This window comes from Melopsittacus undulatus, chromosome Z, assembly GCF_012275295.1.
Source record: "Melopsittacus undulatus isolate bMelUnd1 chromosome Z, bMelUnd1.mat.Z, whole genome shotgun sequence".
NCBI lineage: Eukaryota > Metazoa > Chordata > Aves > Psittaciformes > Psittaculidae > Melopsittacus > Melopsittacus undulatus.
In genome coordinates this window covers 83,170,408-83,190,224 of record NC_047557.1, presented here as the reverse complement: position 1 = coordinate 83,190,224, position 19,817 = coordinate 83,170,408, and the positions used below count along the sequence as shown (strand labels likewise).

The 19,817-nt window shown below is 54.2% G+C and overlaps 1 protein-coding gene across 1 annotated transcript; it reads right to left on the bottom strand.

The window, feature by feature from the left end:
• Positions 1 to 225: 225 nt before the first annotated feature.
• Positions 226 to 19,797, bottom strand: ZNRF1 (zinc and ring finger 1). Its single transcript, XM_005152258.4, is given in 6 exon segments — positions 226 to 1,520; positions 1,873 to 1,963; positions 2,067 to 2,172; positions 2,719 to 2,814; positions 18,932 to 19,283; positions 19,285 to 19,797. Coding segments are annotated over 5 exon segments (705 nt in total). The 5' UTR covers positions 19,378 to 19,797; the 3' UTR covers positions 226 to 1,520; positions 1,873 to 1,905.
• Between the last annotated feature and the right edge of the window lie 20 nt (positions 19,798 to 19,817).

Here is a 19,817-nt window from a genome sequence, read left to right as displayed (position 1 = left end):
CACTGTGATGTTTTTTGGGGGGACAGGACACCCAAGCCCATCCTCAGGGGTTCCCTGCCCTAAGGTGTGCATACCCCTAGGCTAGGGGATTGGTGGGGTCCCACTTTAACCCCTTCCCAGTGCCATGGGGCTCTGTGGGACTGAGAGCTTTCCAGGCTGTGTGGGAGAGGTGAAGACAGGGAAGGGGTGCTGCCACGCTCTGCTTCACCAAGAAAGCCAATGAAATAAAATAACAGCGACTATTTTATTGAACATTGTTTTAATACCATATCAAAACACCTTGACTAATGAAGGAAGCTCCCCCAGGCTCTGAACTCTTTGAAGGTTTTGTTTTTTCCCCCTTGTTTTTAATATATAAATACAGAAAGGTTTCCCGCAGGGGCACGGCCACCAGCAGGGGAGGTCTCACCAACAAAAACACACCCGCCGCGCTGGGAGGGACAGGGATGGGATAGGCTGGGCTGGGCTGGGATAGGGGGGGTCACTGCCAGCAACCGGCTCCATCTTGGCACCTCTGGCAAAGCCACCCCCATAGCCAGGGGTGGCTGGGGAGAGGCCATCGGGGACCTCACCCATCCCCTCCTCACAAGGGTTTGACTCCAGGACAATGGCAAGGAGGAGTTCTGGCAAGAGGAGCCCAGTGAGGGGTGGCAGAGGGGTGGTGGGATGCTGCGGCTCTCCAGTCTCTTGAGTGGTTATAGCTGAGTTAAAGAGTGACCAGTCTGTAAACATCGCCGGGGCAGGGAAGCTCAAACTGAAGAACACGCCAGTCAACACGAAGCTTCAGTTGTAGTTGGGGTTTTCATTTTTTCTTCTTTTTTACCATTTTCTCTTTTTTTTTCTTTTTTCCCTTTTTTTTGTTACTCATTGTAAACACTTTGATAGACTGACCCCTGCGGCTCGGCATGGGGGAGCACTGTCCCTGTTCCCAGCATGGGGCAGAGTCCCCATCTCCCGCTGCCGGGCCCAGGATGGAGATCTCCAAAAGGGAGATGGAAAGAGGAGAAAATTCCTGTTGAGTCAGTGCAAAAACACCGAGCAGGGCCCGCGGGCAGGTCCAGGCGGGAGGCTGCCGGTGAGGAATGCCATGTGCTCCGTTTGGCCGGCTGCTTTCCCCCAGCAGTTTCCCCTTTAGTTTTGGGGTGAAAAGCCAAACATCATGGCAGGGTTTCGGCCGAGGGCCTCCCTGGCAGGCAGAACTCTCCTGGTGACCAGCAGCTGTGGAGGGGACAGCAGGTCGCTCTGCTGGTCTCACTCGTCTTCTGGATGGTTCTTTATTTTAAATTGGTTCATTTAAAAAACCAGAACAAAACAAAGCAAAAAAAAAGCAAAAAAACCCCAACAAAACAAATTATAATAATAAAATAATAATAATTAAAAAAAAAATCACTGTTGTCCCGAATGGGTTCAAGTTTCTGGGTTTTATTTTTTGTCTTCTCGAGGAATTTAAAGTCAGCCCAAAACTCCAGGCGGGGCAGGGAGGGCAGGGAGAGGAGGTACAGCAGGTATAGCAAGGTGCCCTGCAAAGGCAGAGAGATAACAAGTGAGAGCTACAGCCACCGTATCCCACCCCAACCCAACCCATCCTCCCCTCCTGGCCCAGGATTTAAACCCAGCAGAGGAAAGTCACAGAATCAACTGGGTTGGAAAGGACCTTTAAGATCATCAGATCATCATTACCCCACCACTGCCAAGGACACCACTAGTCCGTGTCCCTGAGAGCCTCATCCACACGGGTTTTGAACGCTTTGAGGGATGGTGATTCTACCACTGCCTTGGGCAGCCTGTTCCAATGCCCGAGCACCCTTAGGGAGAAGGATTTCCTTCCTTCCTAGTAGTCAGTCTAATCTGACCAGCCCGCAACAGGCTCACCTTAGAGAGAAATCAGCAAGCATGCCCGGCAGGTCAATCAGAAGGATGCTCCGGGCAAGATCTGTTCACTTCAAACCATGAGTCTATACAGCTGCAGAGAGGAAAGCATGTCACCACTGTGCTGCTGAGCCATGGGCTGTCCTCTTACCCCCCTGCCACCTGCCTGGCTGTGTCCCCTGCTCCCCATGTGGTACCTTTTGTGATAGATGCAGAGGCAGGGCAGCCTGGCTATCGTGTCCCCCTGCAGCAGCTCCTCCAGGCAGATCACGCACTCACCAGCATCCTTGGTCAGAACGTCATCTAGGAGGGGAGGAGAGGGAAGTGGTGAGACATTACCCACTGTAGCAGCATTCCCATTCCTGGGACGGAGGAGAAGCCCATGGCCACCTCTGCGGAGGCAGCCAGGATCAGGCTTCCAAAGAGCACCACAGAGTAGTGAGTGAGCATCAAGATGAAGGGAGATGCAGGAGCAGTGCTCAGCCCAGTAAGCTCCACTGCCAGTGAGACTGGGAAGAAAGCAATGACCCTTTAGAGGGCCAGCCCAGGAGGACATATCCCCTACCACAGGCAGGATACCTGGCCAAGATGGGTCCCTCTGGCCACAGCACTCTGCAATGTGGGGAGAGGGCTCTATCCCAAAGGGTCCCAAAGGCACAAGCAGCGAGGCTGAGCCATGCCGGAGGAGCAGAGCTGAGCAGGGCTGTGAGCTGCACCATCCCACTGGAGCACAGCCCTTTGGCAAGCCTAGCTGAGCCACCTGCCCGTGTAGCCTGCAGTGTCTCCAGGCTGCCCAGAGCCATCCCAAGCCAGCAGGACACCGTGTCCGCTGAGCAGCCCAGCCCTTACCATTGTAGGAGAGGCGAGGTTTGCTCAGACACATGATAAAGTGCATTTCCATCTCATCAGAAGCCACCGATTTGGAGCAAATGGGGCACTTGAAACCTGGAGGGAGAGCAGAGAGAAGAGCCCTAAGTGAGGGAAACAGAAGGATCCATCCCACATCTCCCATCCTGGCAGTGGGCAGCCCCTCACCTGCTGCCTGCATGGTGGCACTGACCCCACGCAGTGCCCGTGGGGCACCCACTCATCCTGTGCCAGCCACCAGCAGTGCCAGCACGGGGGACAGCCACCCAAGAGAAGGGACAGCCACCCAAGCGAGGGGACAGCCACCTGAGAAAGGGGACAGCTGCCTGCCCCTGTGCCTGCTGCGCAGAGGGCACAAGGAGTGTGCCAAGGCAGAGCACACGTGGGCATCAGCTGCTGCCGGCCCTTAAAGGGCGAGGAGCAGTCAGGGGCATGAAGCACCCACAGCTGGCAAGGGCAGGGGCACGTCTCTGTGCCTGGATAGTGATGTCCCCGCTGCCACAGCGATCCAGGAGAGCTGCAAGGAAGGAGGTTTTGCCGTAGGGCTGCAGCAGAGCACTGACATGCTGGAGCCATGAGACCACACTGCTGCTTTATCCAGCTTCTGGCAGGAGTGAGGTGGGTGCTCACCCCTCCAATGCCAGGCACCAGCTCCAGGAGAAGGGACCCTGCAGGCTGATGTCCCAGTTTAGCTTTGGCCTTGCCTGGTGACTTGGACTTTTGGATAAAGCTGGCCAGATCTGTTCTGCATCTTTGCTTGGGCTTGAGGATGGAGCCTGGCTTGTGCCAGGGTACCCCACTGGTGCTGCCACAAGCTTAAGCCACACAGACTGCCATGGCATTATCCCCAGCACTGCTGAGCCAGGCTGCCCCAAATCCCCAGACACACAGGGAGCAAAACCCCACCCAGCCCTGCAGGTCACCCACCCAGGATTCCTGCCGTCCCACTGCTCCAGGCCATGCAGCTTGTCACTGCCCAGCACAGCAGAGCTTGAGCTGCTGCAGCCAAACGCGTGTGCCACCACTGCCACCATGGCTTTGCACCAGAATATCTATCAATTCCCTGCCTGCAGAGAGGGAGAAGGTAATTTAAGGACCTGTCTTCTAAAAGCAGATCAGGTTTGACTGCAGCGCTGCTTAAAATCTTTCTTCATATATATGCAAAGGCTGCTCAGGAAAGGAGAGGAATGTACACAAATTATCTAAGGATGAATCAGGTTCTTGTTTGCCATCACGTGGATGTGGCGAGTGCATATTTTCTGCTTCCTGGAAGGGAGAAAGTGTGGGTGGCTTGAAGGGTGGCTTTAAGGGTAGGCAGCTCAGACCTCTACCATGCAAACAGTCAGGATAATTGCTCTCATTATTAGCACTGATAAATACAGATTACTTCCCAGCTCCCTGGATGAAAGGCTAGGACATAGATGCTGACTCCTACTCTTCCAGAGAATGGCTATTCCCAGGGAGGGCACAGCAAGGATGCGAGTCATGGATAGCAGGGGACTGGTTCTACAGGGACCTGCTAGGACAGGGAGACCCCCAGCAGGGTGTCACTGCAGGGTCACATCCCCACCGATGGGTTTCTGCTGTGAGTCCCATCTTGTTTGCACCACAGCCATGCTGGCAGCTGGAGTCACAGGGGCAGCAGCCCCAACCTGCCTCATCCTCTCCAGCCTAATTTTACTCCTGACCAATTTATACCTTATGGCAGCAGTGCCCATTAGCTGAAATAGTTGGGTTTTTTTCCTCCTCCCAAGTGTTTATCTGCCTGGTGTATTTATAGAGTGGGCTCAGATGGCCTCCCAGCCTGCCTCCTGCAAGCCCCAACGAGCCTCCCATTGCGAGACACCTTTCCTGTCACCCAGCTCCCCTGGCAGCCAGCCTGTCCCTGGCTGAACCCATCCTGGTTGAAGGAGGATGGTCTCCCAGCACCAGGGAAGCTCTGGGGCCCGGTTCCCAGGGGCAAGCCCCTGGCACAGGGCATCTGTGAAGGGTTCCCTTTGGGAAAGGTGTTCCAGCTGCCAGCTTGGTGTCAGGACAAGGCATTTGCAGAGGTGAGGTACTGTCCCCCGTGCACCACACGGGAAGACCTCGTTTTCTCTGCACCCAACCCCCCCATTTTTTTTCTGTGCCAATGTGTTATTTTAAACGGCTGCCCCAGATCTACTGGCTTCGGCAGCATCCAAAGGGATCCAGTGAGATGCGCAACCAGGGCAAAAGTAGAGGGTCCTGGATGAAACCACCCAGCCCAGGGCATGAAGCAGTAGGAGCTAAGCAAAGAGCAGGGCCCTTTGCAGGCTCTGGTGAGCGCTGTTGCCGTGTCTCCAGGCCTCTTTGCTGGCTGGGGTAGTTTTAGCACAGTTATAAATAGCTGGCATGAACACCCATCACGCTCCTTGGTGCTCCCGGGGCAGCTGGCGCGGTACAGAGACCCCCAGCACCACCATGGCCCTGTGACAAGGACATGGGGACATTGTGCAGACAGAGGGGCTCGTGCACAAACCCCAGCACGTGTGTGACGTGCTCCACACATGGATGCTGGCTGCTGCATGGGTCTGGGGGCTGAGCCAAGTGCATGCTTTCCTGGCTCTGCATTTCACAAGATAGGGTTGGAGACAGGGATGAAAATGCAGTTCTTGGATCTGGGCAGGAGTGAGGAGCCAGCTGGGAAAGGTCCCTGGGGCCAGCGGGCACCCTGCACCCCAGCTGTCGGCACAAATATTTGGCATTACAAAAGCAACTGCTTGAATTCCGCTTTCACTGGAGCCGCAGGGAAAGGGGAGGCCTGGAAGGGTTCAGGCTCCCTCATCCCTTCTTTGGGTGACCTCCAGGCGAATGTTGTAGATGGAAAACCCAGTGGGGCCAGGGAACACCCAACAGTGGAGCCCAGCACCTCAGAGCATCCCTCTATAGCTCAGGCAGGCACCGGGGCCTGGGGCTGCTCCTCACATGGCTGGTCCTCCCCCAGGCCATGGGATTTTCCATGGTCCCTGAAATCCCTGTTAATTTATCCTGCCTAAACTGCCAGCCCGAGCGATGCAGGAGATTACATTTTGACAGCTGCTCATGGAAAATTCAGCTCTCCCTCCTCCTCGAGCCCTTTCCACCCTCCTCCCACATGCCTGAAAAAGAAAGGAAAGAGAGAAATGGCCCAGCTCCATGGGGAGGCTTAAGGATGCTCCCGGAAAAGGCCTTCCTCCTTCCCAAAGCACCCTGGGCAGCTGTCAATGCTCCTGCCTGCGGCACATTAAACCCAAAGCTGGCACAGTCACCGCATGTCACAGAGATGTGCAGGCAGGAACCAGCTCTCGCCAGGAGCCAGTGAGGAAGACGAGGGTGCTGTGGGAAATCAGCTGGCCCAGAAAGGCAGGTTCAGATCCAGGCCTAGCCTCTCATATCCTGCAGGAGACTGAGAAAGCCAAGGGCTTTCCAGGGCTTCGAGACATAGGTTGGCAGGTGATCTCATCTCTCTGATGGCTTGGTCTAGAAACTGGGAGCAAGCAGCGCTGGTGCTCCCTGGGGGCTACTGCCCTCTGAGTATTTTTAGGAAGGTTACATGGTTAATTTTAGAGAGATGGGTGAAGCAGAGCTGGGAACCTCTGAAAAACCACAGCAGATCCTATGCAAGCTGAAAAAGCGCTGTGCTTAACCCTCAAGTGCCAAAAGCACTACCACACAGGCTGCCGTGGTAGGGTTAAGATGCCTTTCCAGCCCACCTGTAATCATCTCAAACACAGCTGGGACAGGAAATTCCCATCACTTGTGTCTACAAGTGATACCCACAGCAACCTGTGCAGCTTGGGGAAGCCACTGAGCACAACAGAGTCAACCACACCACAACCTGCAAGTGGAAGAGGCTGCTCCCTTGGGGATGGGCTAGATGGCATCCACAGGAGCTGCAAGGACATCCCTGACCACAGAGAAAGGCACATACCATTCACTCACCAAACCTAACTTGGTCTGCCTGCAGACAGCTTATTTCCAGGCTACAGGGCCACCAGGAGATGTGGCATCACTCCAGCAGCAGGAGACCTTGGTTCTGTCACTAGTAGACAGCTGAAACACAGGGAGCAGCACCTCCAGCAACGGGAGGAAGATGCTGGTGGGGTATAATGTGCTCTGAAGGCAGGGGAAAGTAGCAGCTCAGGCACAAGCAACCCATCCCATACAGAGTAGCATCCAAAGGCATCCCCAAGAGTGGGATAAACCAGAAGTCCCGTATAACAATATCCCCAGAATGTGCCCACCCGAGGAGGGGTCCCTCTCTCTGTGCCCACCACCCCAAGGGACAACCTGAGTACCAGAGAGCTCAGAGATAAGCCCCAGGCAGCCTGATGTCCATGCAAGTTCTGGAAACCTCAGCTGCACAGCACATCTCAATGTCTCCAGCGGGCACTCTGGGACCCTGGCCAAGAGAGCTGGCTTGCACCAGGTCAGGATGTGTCTGAGCTCAAGATGAACACAAGGAATATATGGTCCAAGCATACAGTTGAAGCAGGGCCCTGGTGCCTCCTCTCCTTGCTGAGCAAACCCTGAGTATCCCAGCTCCTCCTGCAAAACCTGAGTATCCTAACTCTTCCTTGCAGCTTCCCCAGCTGAACTGGCATCAGGCAGAAGATGGAAGAGATGGATCATCTTTAGAAAACCTATGCTAGTGATTGCAGAGGAAGGAAATACTGAAAAAAGAAAACCATGTCTATAGGCCCAGTTGGTCAACCTGAATCAGATAAGGATGTGGAATTGTGAGAGGTGAAAGGAGTCTGACCCCTCCCCTTCCATTACCCCTTGTGGGCTCCAGCACAGCCCCAGGAAGGAAGGGATCATGGAGTAGTTGTCCTCCTCACCAGCCAAGCAAAGGAAACCTGCACAGCCAAGATATTCAGACCTCACATTTCCTGGAAAATAAATTTACTCCTTGTTTTTCTAAAGCAATTGTCACAGGAGCACACACTGGCAGATGACACATGGGGTGCACAGAGCACATCTGCAGTACTTGGGTACCTCGGATAGCTCAGGAGCTGCATGGGTGTCCTCTTCTGAGAGCATCACCCACCATGGAAGTGATGCACTTTCAGCCTCTGAGCGAGGCAGCTGGTGATGCTGCCTGGCACTGGGGCAAAGAGGCAGCTCACAGCTGCAGCAAGGACCTGTCCCACCAAGGACCATGCTCCCTCTGCCAACGAAGCACTTGCATGGAGTGCCTGGAAGCCAGGGCACCCAACAGAATCAGGCCCAAACCCACCTCCCTTTGCAGAATGAAACAGCATCAACAGGGCAGATGCAGAAGCCAAAGCCCAATGTGGGCCCAGGGTGCCAGGTGAATGTGGTGACAGTGCTGGGCTATTGTGCAGCATGAGGGTTGACACGAGCAGAGACACATGGGCAGGAAGAAGTAAAGCACCTAAGCAGCCTCATTTGCCAGCTCTGAAAAAGGACCCTAGGAGTGTATTTTCTCCCAGTTCAAGGCTGCATGGAGGTGGGAGAACATAAAGTTTGGCTCCAGGGTGGAAACACCCTACTTTCCTGAGGATGAAAGGCAGGCAGGGCTGGGGGATGCCAATGAGCCAACCTCAGATTATCAGCTAGGACTGGACATGTTTAGATGACAGTGCTTGGAATGAAGCCCAATAGGCCTTGGCAGAGAAATGGTCCTGGTCCATCCCCATCTCACCCCATCATTTCTTTGCAGACTGAGTCAGTCCACCTTGCTGAGCCAGGAGAAAATAAATGTTTGTGAAGTGAAGCAGGCACCCCAAAAAGAAGCCAATTCTGTGCAAGGCAAGGTTTTACAGTGTCTAAGACAAGCTGTCTGTGACTCACAGTGGCTTCCTGGCAAAATCCCCATGCTGCAGGTATCTGCTACCAGGTTGGCTGCACACCAGCCAAGGGTGGCAGGGACGTGCCATGGACCATGAAACTGGCTAAGGCCAGCACCACTATTACACTTGAGGTTTTAGAGATGCCTCTGCCTGCTCCCACCCAACTCAAGCCACAAAGAGGAGATGCAGCAGCAATGAAAAGGCATCAGTGTTCCAGCTGGGATACAGAGCAGGAAAGATGCAGGACATGGAGCAGACGGTCTGGGTGGCATCATGTCACAGCAGCCCAAGATTGCCTTGCTGCAAGCCAGGAGGCAGAGATATCTTATTTTATTGTATTTTTTTAGCCAGCTGGCTTCTTGCAGAGGTGGTGGGAGAGGATGGGAAGGAGGAGAACAGATTGCAATACTGGGGCTGAGGAAAGCCCGAGCACTGGGAACAGGCAGGAGACACAAGAGAGGGAACCCCACAGGGACATTTGCTCCAGAGCACCCAAAGCCATCAAGCCTCAGCAGATGGACACACCAAAGCCTTTCAGGACACATGGCCTGTAGTGTAGTACCCTATTGTACAGGTAGAGAGCATCTCCCTCCTACAGCCCAGGCTATGCTGCAGAATCAGTTTCCCCAGACGTGGATGAGAGGAACAACCTCACCCTGCCTGCCAGTTCTACTTCACTGCAGAAATACTCCCCTAGTTGCTGGGAACAGGCTTCATAAGGAAGAGTGTGTAGCCCAAAGCTAATTTTAGCATCCCAGAGAACAGCAAAATTAAGCAGAGGGGTCCTGGGCAACAGCCCAGCAAAGGCATTAACACCTTAAACTCCTGACATCAGGCTGCAGGGCTTGAATTTACTGAGTTTCAAGCTCATTCGGGGCTCATGCTAGTCACAAAACCAGCCTGAGGCCATCTAATGGCACACAAGAGCAGCAGGGATATCCCAGCACTGCTCTCCTACCTCTCAAGGGAGGCTCCAGGTTTCAAATTCACTGCCCAAAGAGGAGAGGGATCCTCCAGGCACACTGGGAATTTCCAAAGGGCTTGCCTGTGCACCTGCTTTTTCCCTCCTGACTCTTTCTTGTGCAGAAGAGGAAGCCCAACCACAAACCCTGCTGCAGGCAGCAATCATCTGCAAGATGCACAGAGCCAATGGGGCCATGGGGATCTTCCCGCAGCACAGTGGGATATGGAGACTCAGAAAGCAGAGCTGAAAGGGAGAGTTGGGACGCTTTGGCTGTGACGGAGCAGTGAGGAAACGTCATGCGGGGACCAGGCATGAGTCATTCCTGGCTAAGCCATTGCTGGGAGGCACCCATGGAGTCCCCACTGCGGGCTCCTGCTGCTGCTGAGCTGCCGGAGGAACTCCTGCTTTCCCAAAGTCTCAAGTGCAAAAGCCTGACCTGAGCTACTCCCAAATGCAACTGGATCTTGTGTGGGGTGATGCAGCAGCTCCCCAGCTCCCTCCCTATGACCCATAGGTTTTTCCAAAGCAAAACACTCATGCCTTTATGCTGTCAAGGCTCTGTCTTGCCTCAGCTTCAGCTGGTCTCGCTAGGGAGGATGAAGAGACACTTCTGAGACACGATGACATGTCCTGGCTTTGTGATGCTGGCAGAGGGAGCAGAGCACAGCACTGATGGGAAGCGATCCCATCCGGCTTCTGGGACACCTCCTCCCTCGGCATCCCATGGCAGCACCTCCATGGCAGAGAGTCTCCTGTGGCATTTCATGCCTGGGCCACGTTGGCAAGTGTTACTGGGGCAACTGCTTCTCATTAGTGCAAGACCCACAGCCCCTGGGGTGTGTGAAAAGCATGAGGCACTGCTCTCCAGGGTAGAGAAAAGGCAATTTTTAAAGTAATGGGCAGCAAACAAAGACAAAATGCACACAGAGCTAGAGCCACAGACAGCACATAGCTGGGAAATGCCTTTGGGCAGCTAACACTGTTCGTGTCTGCAGAAAGAAAGACACAATTGGGAAAAAGGTGGAGGAGCACACTGCAGAGCAAGCCCTAACCTCAGCTGCCCCTGGTGTGCTAGGAAGAGATGCGTGGCAGAGAGTATCTCCCTGCTCCACAGGAGAGTCTGGAACTGCTAAAGGATGCCCAGTGAATGCTCCCAGCTAACAGGACAGCAGGAAGGGAAAAGGTGGTGTGTGGACCTGCAGGATGATCACACACCTCTGCTGTGCACAGTGCAGGAGGAGAGGGATGCTCAACAGCACCAAGCTGACCAGCCAGTCATGAGCTCCCCTTCTCCAGCCACAGATATACACCCATGCCAATTCCTGCTAGCAGAGGCAGGATGGGCTGCGCACCATACCATAGGGAGGAGCAACCTTGCATGGCTGTCCCATCTCCTCTGCTCCTGCTTCCTCTTTGTTTCAACATGTGCCATCCTTGAACACAGGAAGGGCTGAACTGCTCTGCAGCCAGTGGCTGCTGAAGCAGAAGGGAGATGGGATTGCAGATGACAAAAATCCCAGCTGTGGATTTCATGCTCTCTCTTCCCCAGGAGAAAGGAAAATCATCAATGCAACACCCAGTGGAGCACAGTGTACCCTCACTTCCAAAGCTAAGCAGGGCCTTGGAAAGCAGAGTTCCCCATGAAACACTCACCCAGGACTGGCCACAGGGTGCTGTCTGTTTCATACGGTGAGCAAAAAGAAATCAAAGGTGTCTACAACAGCCCTTGGAAGTGTAAGATCTATGCAAACAGGAGACTTCCATGGCTGTGAAATCCATATTGCAATAAATAAGCAGAGGGACAATAGCTCAAAGCAGTAAGATCCAGGCAGAAATGACCTGGAATGTAAAGGCAGCTCAGGAGGGTGCTCAGCCTCACCCCATCCTGATCGGCACCAGCTTAACAGACATCAGGCCCCAAAACTGACTTCAGTTCACATTGATTCAACCTCCCTGCAGACAGTAATCTAAGCCATCAACGTCCTCTCCTTCACTTCCCCCAGCCACAGATGTATAGGCCTTGGATGAATGGAGTGAAAGGCAAATCCAATTCCCCTGCAGCACTGCTGACAAAACACAGCTCCATTGCCTCACAGGGAGAGCTCCCAAATGGATTACTACAACTACCGTGACTGCAGCAGGAACTGTGGGTTTTCCCTCACTGGTGACAAAGACTTCTCCAAAAAAATCCAATCCCCCAAATGCCCACTATACCAAGCTGCATTGCAAAGAGTAGAGTGCCCAACACCACCACTGAGCTGCTGAGCTGTGATCAGAGAAGCCATGGAGAAAGCCAGAGGTAAAATTAAGTCTTTTGAGGCAGCAACAGGCAAAGAGGCACAGAGGATGTGTAAACTCCTTAAAGCCAGCAGCTCCAGAAAATAAAATGCTGGACAGGGATGCAGGACAGGAAAAGCATCACTCAGTTCTCCTGCCTGCCTGCTGCTTTCCTTCTCTTGCATTGCAGGCAGCTGGCCTCTAAAAATATCCACTGTTGTCATGCCGTCCTGCCTGCTAGGGCCAGGAAACAGCCCTGAGCAGCTTTGAGAGAAATTCTTCATCTCTGCCATTGTGTTTTCCTCACCAGGACCCATCCCAGCCCCATTTCTGTGCCTGCTAGGTGACAGTCTCTCAGAAACAGCGGCCACAACACTCATCACAGCCTCAACGAGGCGGGAGGACTCGCTGGGAACATACAGCCCTGAGGAATTTCTGCTAAAACTAGCAAAAGAGTAAATATTTCCACTACATCTCTCTGCTCCTCTACAGAGCGCCACTAGACAGTTGCACAAGGTGTATGGTCTCATTTCTGTGCTGCTGACGGGAGGCCCACAGCTGCACCAGTGTGCACAAGCACAGAGCCAGGAACTTCCCCAACCTGCTGCTGGCACCAGCCAGAGCAGCTCAGCTCCAGAGGGAAGGAGTGGAGAGGAGCCAGCTCCACCTCGAGGTGCATTGCAGCTTCCCCAACAGCACCCATCCCTGCCCACAGCCCCCTCCTCTGCCCACAGCCTGGCAGGGCAGGAAACCCACTGACAGTTGGGCTCTGCCCATGGGAAACACTGTGCTGTGGCACAAGAGGCCCCAGGCCAGAAGAGCTTCCTGCAGCTGCACCTCCTGACAGCCTCCCACCAGAAAGCTCTGAGGAGAAAGTGTTCAACCAAAGCAGCACCTGCAAGAAACAACAGGAGCATTCCGGAGGTAGACCCATGCCCAGTGGGGACACCTGCATTTGGAAGCTGCCTGGTGGGGCTGGTGCAGGGGAGACATCTAAGGTCTAACTTCAAACCACTCCTGCTCTCTCTGCAGGAAGAAACGGGTCTGCCTCCACAGAGAGAAGCTTCTTGTGTCCTGATGTACAGCCACAGCAGAGCAGGCAGGTAAACTGCTCTGCGTCAGGGCCTGCTGCTTTACAGTATCACTTGTGTAAATCACAGAATCCCAGAGTGGTTTGGGTTGGAAGGGACCTCAAAGCTCTTCCAGTTCCAATCCCCTGCCACAGGCAGGGACACCTTCCACCAGACCAGGTTGCTCCAAGCCCCGTCCAACCTGGCCTTGAACACTGCCAGGGATGGGGCAGCCACAGCTTCTCTGGGCAACCTGTGCCAGGGCCTCAGCACCCTCACAGGGAAGAACTTGTGCCTTATATCCAACCTGAATCTCCCCTGTTTAAGTCTGAACTCATTGTCCCTTGTCCTGTCACTGATTTAAATTTTCAAGGGAATCAGGAGAAAGCCAGTTCACATCAAAGCCAAATATTTGACACATCTGGGGCTTTGGTGTACCAGCAGCAGAGGCAATATGATGTGCCTTGTGGTAGCCCACTAGTTTGCTGGGGTGCCACAGAATTGGTCCCTGCAGAGGGAATTCATTCAAAGAGGTCTTTGCTGCTTGTCTGATTTGTCACACAGAGATTACATTTGGGGGGAAAAAAAAGGTTTTTTCTTTTTTCTCTCCCTCCAAAGTGGGATTTTCTCCTTCCCTGTGTTTCTCCTGAAATTAATTTTCAGCATTTAGCAGCATTTTCGCATGACTCTCCATGGCTCCCTTGGCCCAGCACCAGCCTTGGTACCACTCCTCCACCAAAGATGTCTGCAGCTGACTTATTCTCTGGTCAGCAAATGGGAGAGAGGGAGCACAGGGGCCTTAAGAGCACATTAATAAATAAGAGAAGTCTTCACGGTTATTCCAGTCACCAGAACAAACACCTCAGCAAAACAAACCAGCATGGGATAAACTTAAGTCATGGGCTGGGAAGACAATCCTGCCTGGGAAGTGGGTCAGCCCAGGGAGCACAAGAGCATCCCTCTCAGCATCTCTGGAACACGTGTGCAGACAGGGGAGAGGGCATCCAGCTCCCCTGAACTGATTTAAGCACAGGTTTAAGAGAGGAGCGAGTCCAGCCAAGCCATTAGCACCCACACCAATTAGTGCCTGGCTCCTGGGCAAGGCATATGAGAGATTTTGGAGGGCACTGGAGTCAAGGCAGTGCAGCTCTTGCTGTGGAGACCACAGATAACTGCCACTGGCTCCCCACACACAACACCAACGTTGGCACACTTCATCTTCAGGCTGCAGGCCTGGTATGCACCAAAGCTGCCTTCTACTTCCCCGTCTTTTGGTATTCAGTACTTTGTTTTACCAAGGCTGCCTCTTGCCTAGGGTGTATGCTGCCCTGCAGCTGGCCTGGAGAAGGCTGAAGTGGAAAAGCAACCCTTCCAGACCCAAGGAGTCCAATAGCTGAATATCACCAGCCTGGGGAGTCATCAGGACCACTTCCAAACAGTGCCTTGAAACAGGCTAAGAAAAGCCTGGAGAAGGAAAAGCTGCATTGAGACCTCATAGAAGCCTTCCAGTATCTGAACGGGGCCTATAAAGATGCTGGAGAGGGATTCTTCACCAGGGAGTGTAGCGACAGGATGAGGGGCGATGGGCTCAAACTTAAACAAGGGAGATTTAGGTTAGATCTAAGGAAGAAATTATTCACTGTGAGGGTGATGGGGCCCTGGCACATGCTGCCCAAGGAAGGTGTGGCTGATCCATCTCCGGCAGTGTTCAAAGACAGTTTGGATAGGGCTTGGAGCAACCTGGTCTAGTGTGAGGTGTTCCTGCCCATGGCAGTGGGTTGGAACTACACAATCTTAAAATACACTCTAACCCTAATCATTATGTGATTCTATGATCCACAGGCCTGGCAATGCTGTGGGCACCTGACCCAGCTGCCAGGCAACCACCAGCACCAAACCCACAAAAAGATGGCTTGAGGGCAGCCTTCTTTGGAAATTTCCTCTGTGAAAAATAGATACATTAATGGCAATTTCCTGCAGACCCTGGGATGCCCTTTTCCCTGCATAGCACCTGTAAGAGGGGAGGGAAGCACATACAGTATCTGCATATTGGAACTTGGTGTCAGGAAAATCAGCTGAAAGTGGACCTGCTGACTAGCCAGCTAGAATGAAGGCTTCTGGTTTTGGTGGAGTCCACAATGGCAGGACTAGTACAGGAGTGAGGACTTTCAAGTGAGAAAAGGCTCAAGACTTGAAGCTGTCAGAGCACAACAAGGGTGCAGCACAGACATGGGTACTGGATACCACAGTACCCAGCCAGGCAGAGAGACTAAGGCTGCCCAGCACTAGCATTCAGACAGACCTTCATCTCCCTCTCCAACAAGTGATCTCTATTTCACATCCCTTGTTAAACAGCACTTCCAACTTGTTTCACTCTCTAAAGCTGCCTGGAGGACACAGCCCAGCAGCCATGCTGCAATCTCTGGGCCAGCCACTCTTCCCTTTCCCTCAGGGTGGGTCCTCCTGCTATGGGCAAGGCACCACTGAGAATACAGCAGCTCCCTTGGCAAAGGAGACCTCCTGACCTTGCTGCTGCCAGCATCCAGGAAAAACAGTTTATTTTGTCAGTCCACGGAAAGATTGTGACATTCCTGTTAGCACAGAAAGATGGCATTTCCCTTAGCTAGCCAGCAGAAAAGGAGATATGGATTTATTAGAACTTCAAACAAGGGCTTTGGGTGATGAGGGGGAATTCCAGATAAACTTTAAGCTACTTACAGCCTCTGCAAACTCCCTGAGATCTTCTGATGAAGATGAGTAACATGAGTGATACCAAGAGAACCACACAAAGCTGAAGACATGCAGCATTAAACCACACATCTCCTTTTTCTCCCTTCTTCCTGCTAGCCTTGGCTTTGCTGAGAAGTCCTAATGGTCATGAAGCTATAGAGATGGGGTCAAGCACTACAGGCAAACTCCAAAGTTGCAAAAGCTGTTTTGCCATCTTCCACGCATGTAAGCCAGGAAGCAGACCTCAAACCCTGGGTAGTCAGGGAAATCCCAGAGCAGTTCTGGGTGGAACAGTTGCACCGCTCACGTGGATCCAGGCACGCCTGGGAAAATCCCCATCAGGAAATGGGATATGCTTACTCAGAGAGGTGCTGTTGCCTCAGCAGAGAGACAAGCTCCACTGCAAGGTCAGAGCCCCCTCACTCACCCCATTTAAAACACCCACTTAGGCTTTGCTATTCCTAAGAGCAGTAGCTCTCCTTCCCTGACCCTGGAAGGCCACCAGTACAGAATTGCTTCTGCTGTCCCTGCACTCCAGCAGCTGTGGCAGAGCCTGGAGGATTCAGCAGTGGGCTCTTCTTGCTGACTGTCATGACACACAGCACCCTACAGTGATGCTGCAGCACATGCTGGCCCTAGGAACCACTTCCCAACCTCCCTCTGCACAGGCCTCTCCTCCATTACTGGCTCTTCTGCAAGCCTTCCACTGCAGAGTGGGGAAAGGAGTCAAGATCAGCCAACGAAAAGAGCTCAGGCCCATCCCAGCTCTCCCGAGGGTTCCTGCTGATGGGCCCAGCACCACAGATAAATGGAGCAGTGAGGTGCCCAGCCTATCTGCATGCTCCTATTATCCCAGACATGTTGCTGCAACAACCACACCTTATCACTGGCGTTAAGCCAGGGCTCCTTGCTGTCCCACCAGGGTCCCTGCAGAGCCTGGGCTGCACTTTGAGGTTCCTGGCTCTACCCCACAACTCAAGTACTCCTAGAAAAGCAAGCCCATGAGCACAACCTCCCCCATGTGCCAAGATCAGCACTGCCTGGGTCCCCAGCTTGTGCAGAGGAAAGGGCAGTCAGGGCAAGGATCCACTCTCCAGACCTCTTGGCCACAGTCTGGGAGGACTCCTCTCCTGAAGGAGTACAGCAACATGGGCAGACCCCCAGGATCAGGACGTACACATCCTGCTGAGTAGGTTTGGTGTGTCGAAGGGTCCCCTCATCCCCACAGCCCCGAGTCATCCTTCAAAGGAGGAGAGACAATCAGGCACAGCAATGTCAAAGCTCCTCTCCATTTACTGGAGTGCTGCTGCTTCAGCACTTTCCAGTGACTAATGGAGTGGCTCCACACCATGAGAGGAGCAGATCGATGGGGATGCAAGGGGAGAGAAGGGTGTAGCTCCTGTCTGCCCTGCTGTAGGTTAACCAACTGCAACAGGAGATTAACAGGAATGTTGGCAGTCTTGAGGTGGTTTACTTCCTCTCAGTCTCCAAATCCTCCATTAACTTCTTACACTAAGAGAAAGAATGCAAAAGTTTAAAAACCATCCTGAAAACTTGTTGGAGCTTGTTAAGCATCCTCCATTCCTTTTGCTTTAATTAGCAATGAGGAATAACCACCACCGGGATAGGCTTCCACACAGACAGAACTGCTTTCACTGCTGCTTCAGCACAGCTCACTCTCAAAGGGCCTCAAAAGAGACACCAGGGAAACCCAGTTCTTGCAGCACCTCCCACAGCTTGTACTGCAATCTTCCAAGGGCACTGGCTTTAACTTAGCAGCATTGTACTAACCTGAGCAGCCAGAAAAAGCTTACTCCATTTTGCAGCTGTTTTATTTTTATGAGCAGGTCTTTGCCTCTCAGTGTTGCAGCTTGAAAACTATCATTTAATGTAACTGATACTCTCTAACTGACCACCTCTAAGCATAGATTAGCCCCAGGGTGTTTCAGCAATGGAACACTCCTTGCTCCAGTGCCAGGTGCAGTAAAAGGCCTCATGGCACTTGTTCATGCAGAGGTTTGTGAAATACCTGCAAGGATGCTGCGCCTTAGTTTCTATCTGTGCTTAAAACCCAGAGCAGCAGCACACTTTCATAAGGTCATGGAGCAAGAAAGTCTGTAGAAGCAGTTGGTCTCGCATGCCAGTCAGCCCTCTCCATCTTGCAGGGAGGGCTGCAAGCACCCAGCTCCGGGTGTTCTGCCACTGAGGATGCAATGCAAGGCATACAGCTTTCATATAACTGAGAAGAGCTGCCCATGGAGACTGGGTAAATGGAAAAAAATCCCAAGATGAAAGGAGGAAAATGGGTCCCACAAGCCTTGTTTTGCACTTTGTTCTTGTCCACTCTTTCAGTTTCAATCCTTTCTGAAAATAAGGCATTGTCCCAAAGTGTATTATGAAATTCCCAGACCACGTCATGTAAGGAGAACGCTTACAGAGCTTACAAAGGGGACGGGTGGGAGAGAAATCCCAGACTATTCCAGGAAACACAAGGAGACATCCCTGAAATGACTTCCCCCCTAGCCATGATGGGAAGGGAGGATCTCCCATCTCACTCCCTGTACCCAGCCAAAACAAGGTCAGCGACACAGCCCTGCTCACAGCCACAGCTCCTCTCCAGACACACAGAAGGGTCCAGCCAGGAGGGTGAAGATGGGGGCAACTGTTCCCCTCCCTCAGCCTGACGTATTTCCTGCAAGAGAGCCTAGCTGGCTCCCCAGCCCTGCTAAAGAGGCAGGCAGTTCCTCCTCTGCTTCCTTCCCAGCATCACAACAGTGCCAGCTGGCTTCAATGAGAAAACCCCCTTTGGCCTCTCTGTGGCCCTCTATCCGAAGGAACCGAGGGGAATAAAATCCCATACATCGTTTTCAAAGGCTTCCTCTGCCCCTTTCCCAGTTTCTAATGCATGGAGACAATTATACCTGAGCAGCACCCCCAAGTACTTTCAGCAGAGGCATAAGGAGCTTGGTCTGGTCTTCAAAACCCAGTGCTCCAGCTAAAGCACGCTTAGACCACTTTCTCCCAACTCAAAGTAGAGGGGATACACGTCTGCCACACCTACCACTTCACATCCCACAGTCAAACCACCTCCCTTACAGAAAGCCTTCTGCCTTCCCAGCCCCTTCCTCCCTTCCCCTTGACACAGACGCTATCCTCAGTACCAGGAAAGGGATGGAGGTCTTTCCTTCAGGCTTAGCACAAGAGGGGATGAACAGCCAACCAAGCCAGGGGCAGCACCCCTCACAACCTGTTCCCAGGCAAACCATGCCCGCCATTGCACCGGGGCTGCCATGGACGGAGTGGAAGCTGTGGGGAGGTTCCGGGGAGACGGCACTCACCGCTGTGCGAGCTGAACCACCGCGGTGCGATGTGGAGGGGCAGCGCGTCGGCCAGCGAGGCCCTGGCGCCCAGGTACAGCATCCCGTCTCTATGGTGACCGCCTCCCGTCTCCTGGTAACCGTTGCCATGGGCGTACGTGGAGTCGGAGCCTGGACCGCCGCTGCCGCCGCCCGGGGCCCGCTCGGCCTCTCCTGCCGCCCTCGCCGCCGCTGCGTACAGCCCGAAGGGGACGGCGCCGGCCGCTGCAGGGTCCATGCCCATACCGGCCACCGAGCTGACGGAGCGGCTGCGCAGCCCCATGGCGCCGCCGCCGCCGCCCGCCCGGTAATGGCCGAAGGGGGGCGGCCCCCCCCCCTCCTCCCGGCGGCGGCACGGCGCTGTCATCCGTCGACACCCCCGGGAAGGGGCCCCGCGAACGGGCCGCCGTGCTCTGCTTGCCCCCCATATGGGCGCCGCAGGGCCGGAGGGAGCTGAGCGACAGCCCCCCGCGGGGAACGGGGCCGCGCCGCCCCCGGGAGGCGAGAGGGGGCGGAAGGAAGCGGGGGGGCGCTCGGAGCTACGGGCGAAAACCCATCCCCGCCCCAGGCATCCTCCCCGCGCCGGGCCCGCAAGGGCGAGGGCGCTCCGAGGCCGCCGCCGCCGTCACCCTCGGCGGTTCCCGCCGAGGGCTCCGGGGCCGCGGAGGGGAGGAATGAGGATGGCGGGGGAAGGAAAGGAAGGGGAAGGGGGGAGGGTGAACGCCGGTCGGGTCGCTCCGCCCGCCTCGCTCCTGCCCGGGGCGCGGCCGAGCAGCCGGGCGACGATCAGCTGCGGCCCATGTGGCGGCGGGGGGCGGCGGGGGCGCGGGGCCCCACTCCGCTGCGCTGCGCCGACCACGGCCTCGCT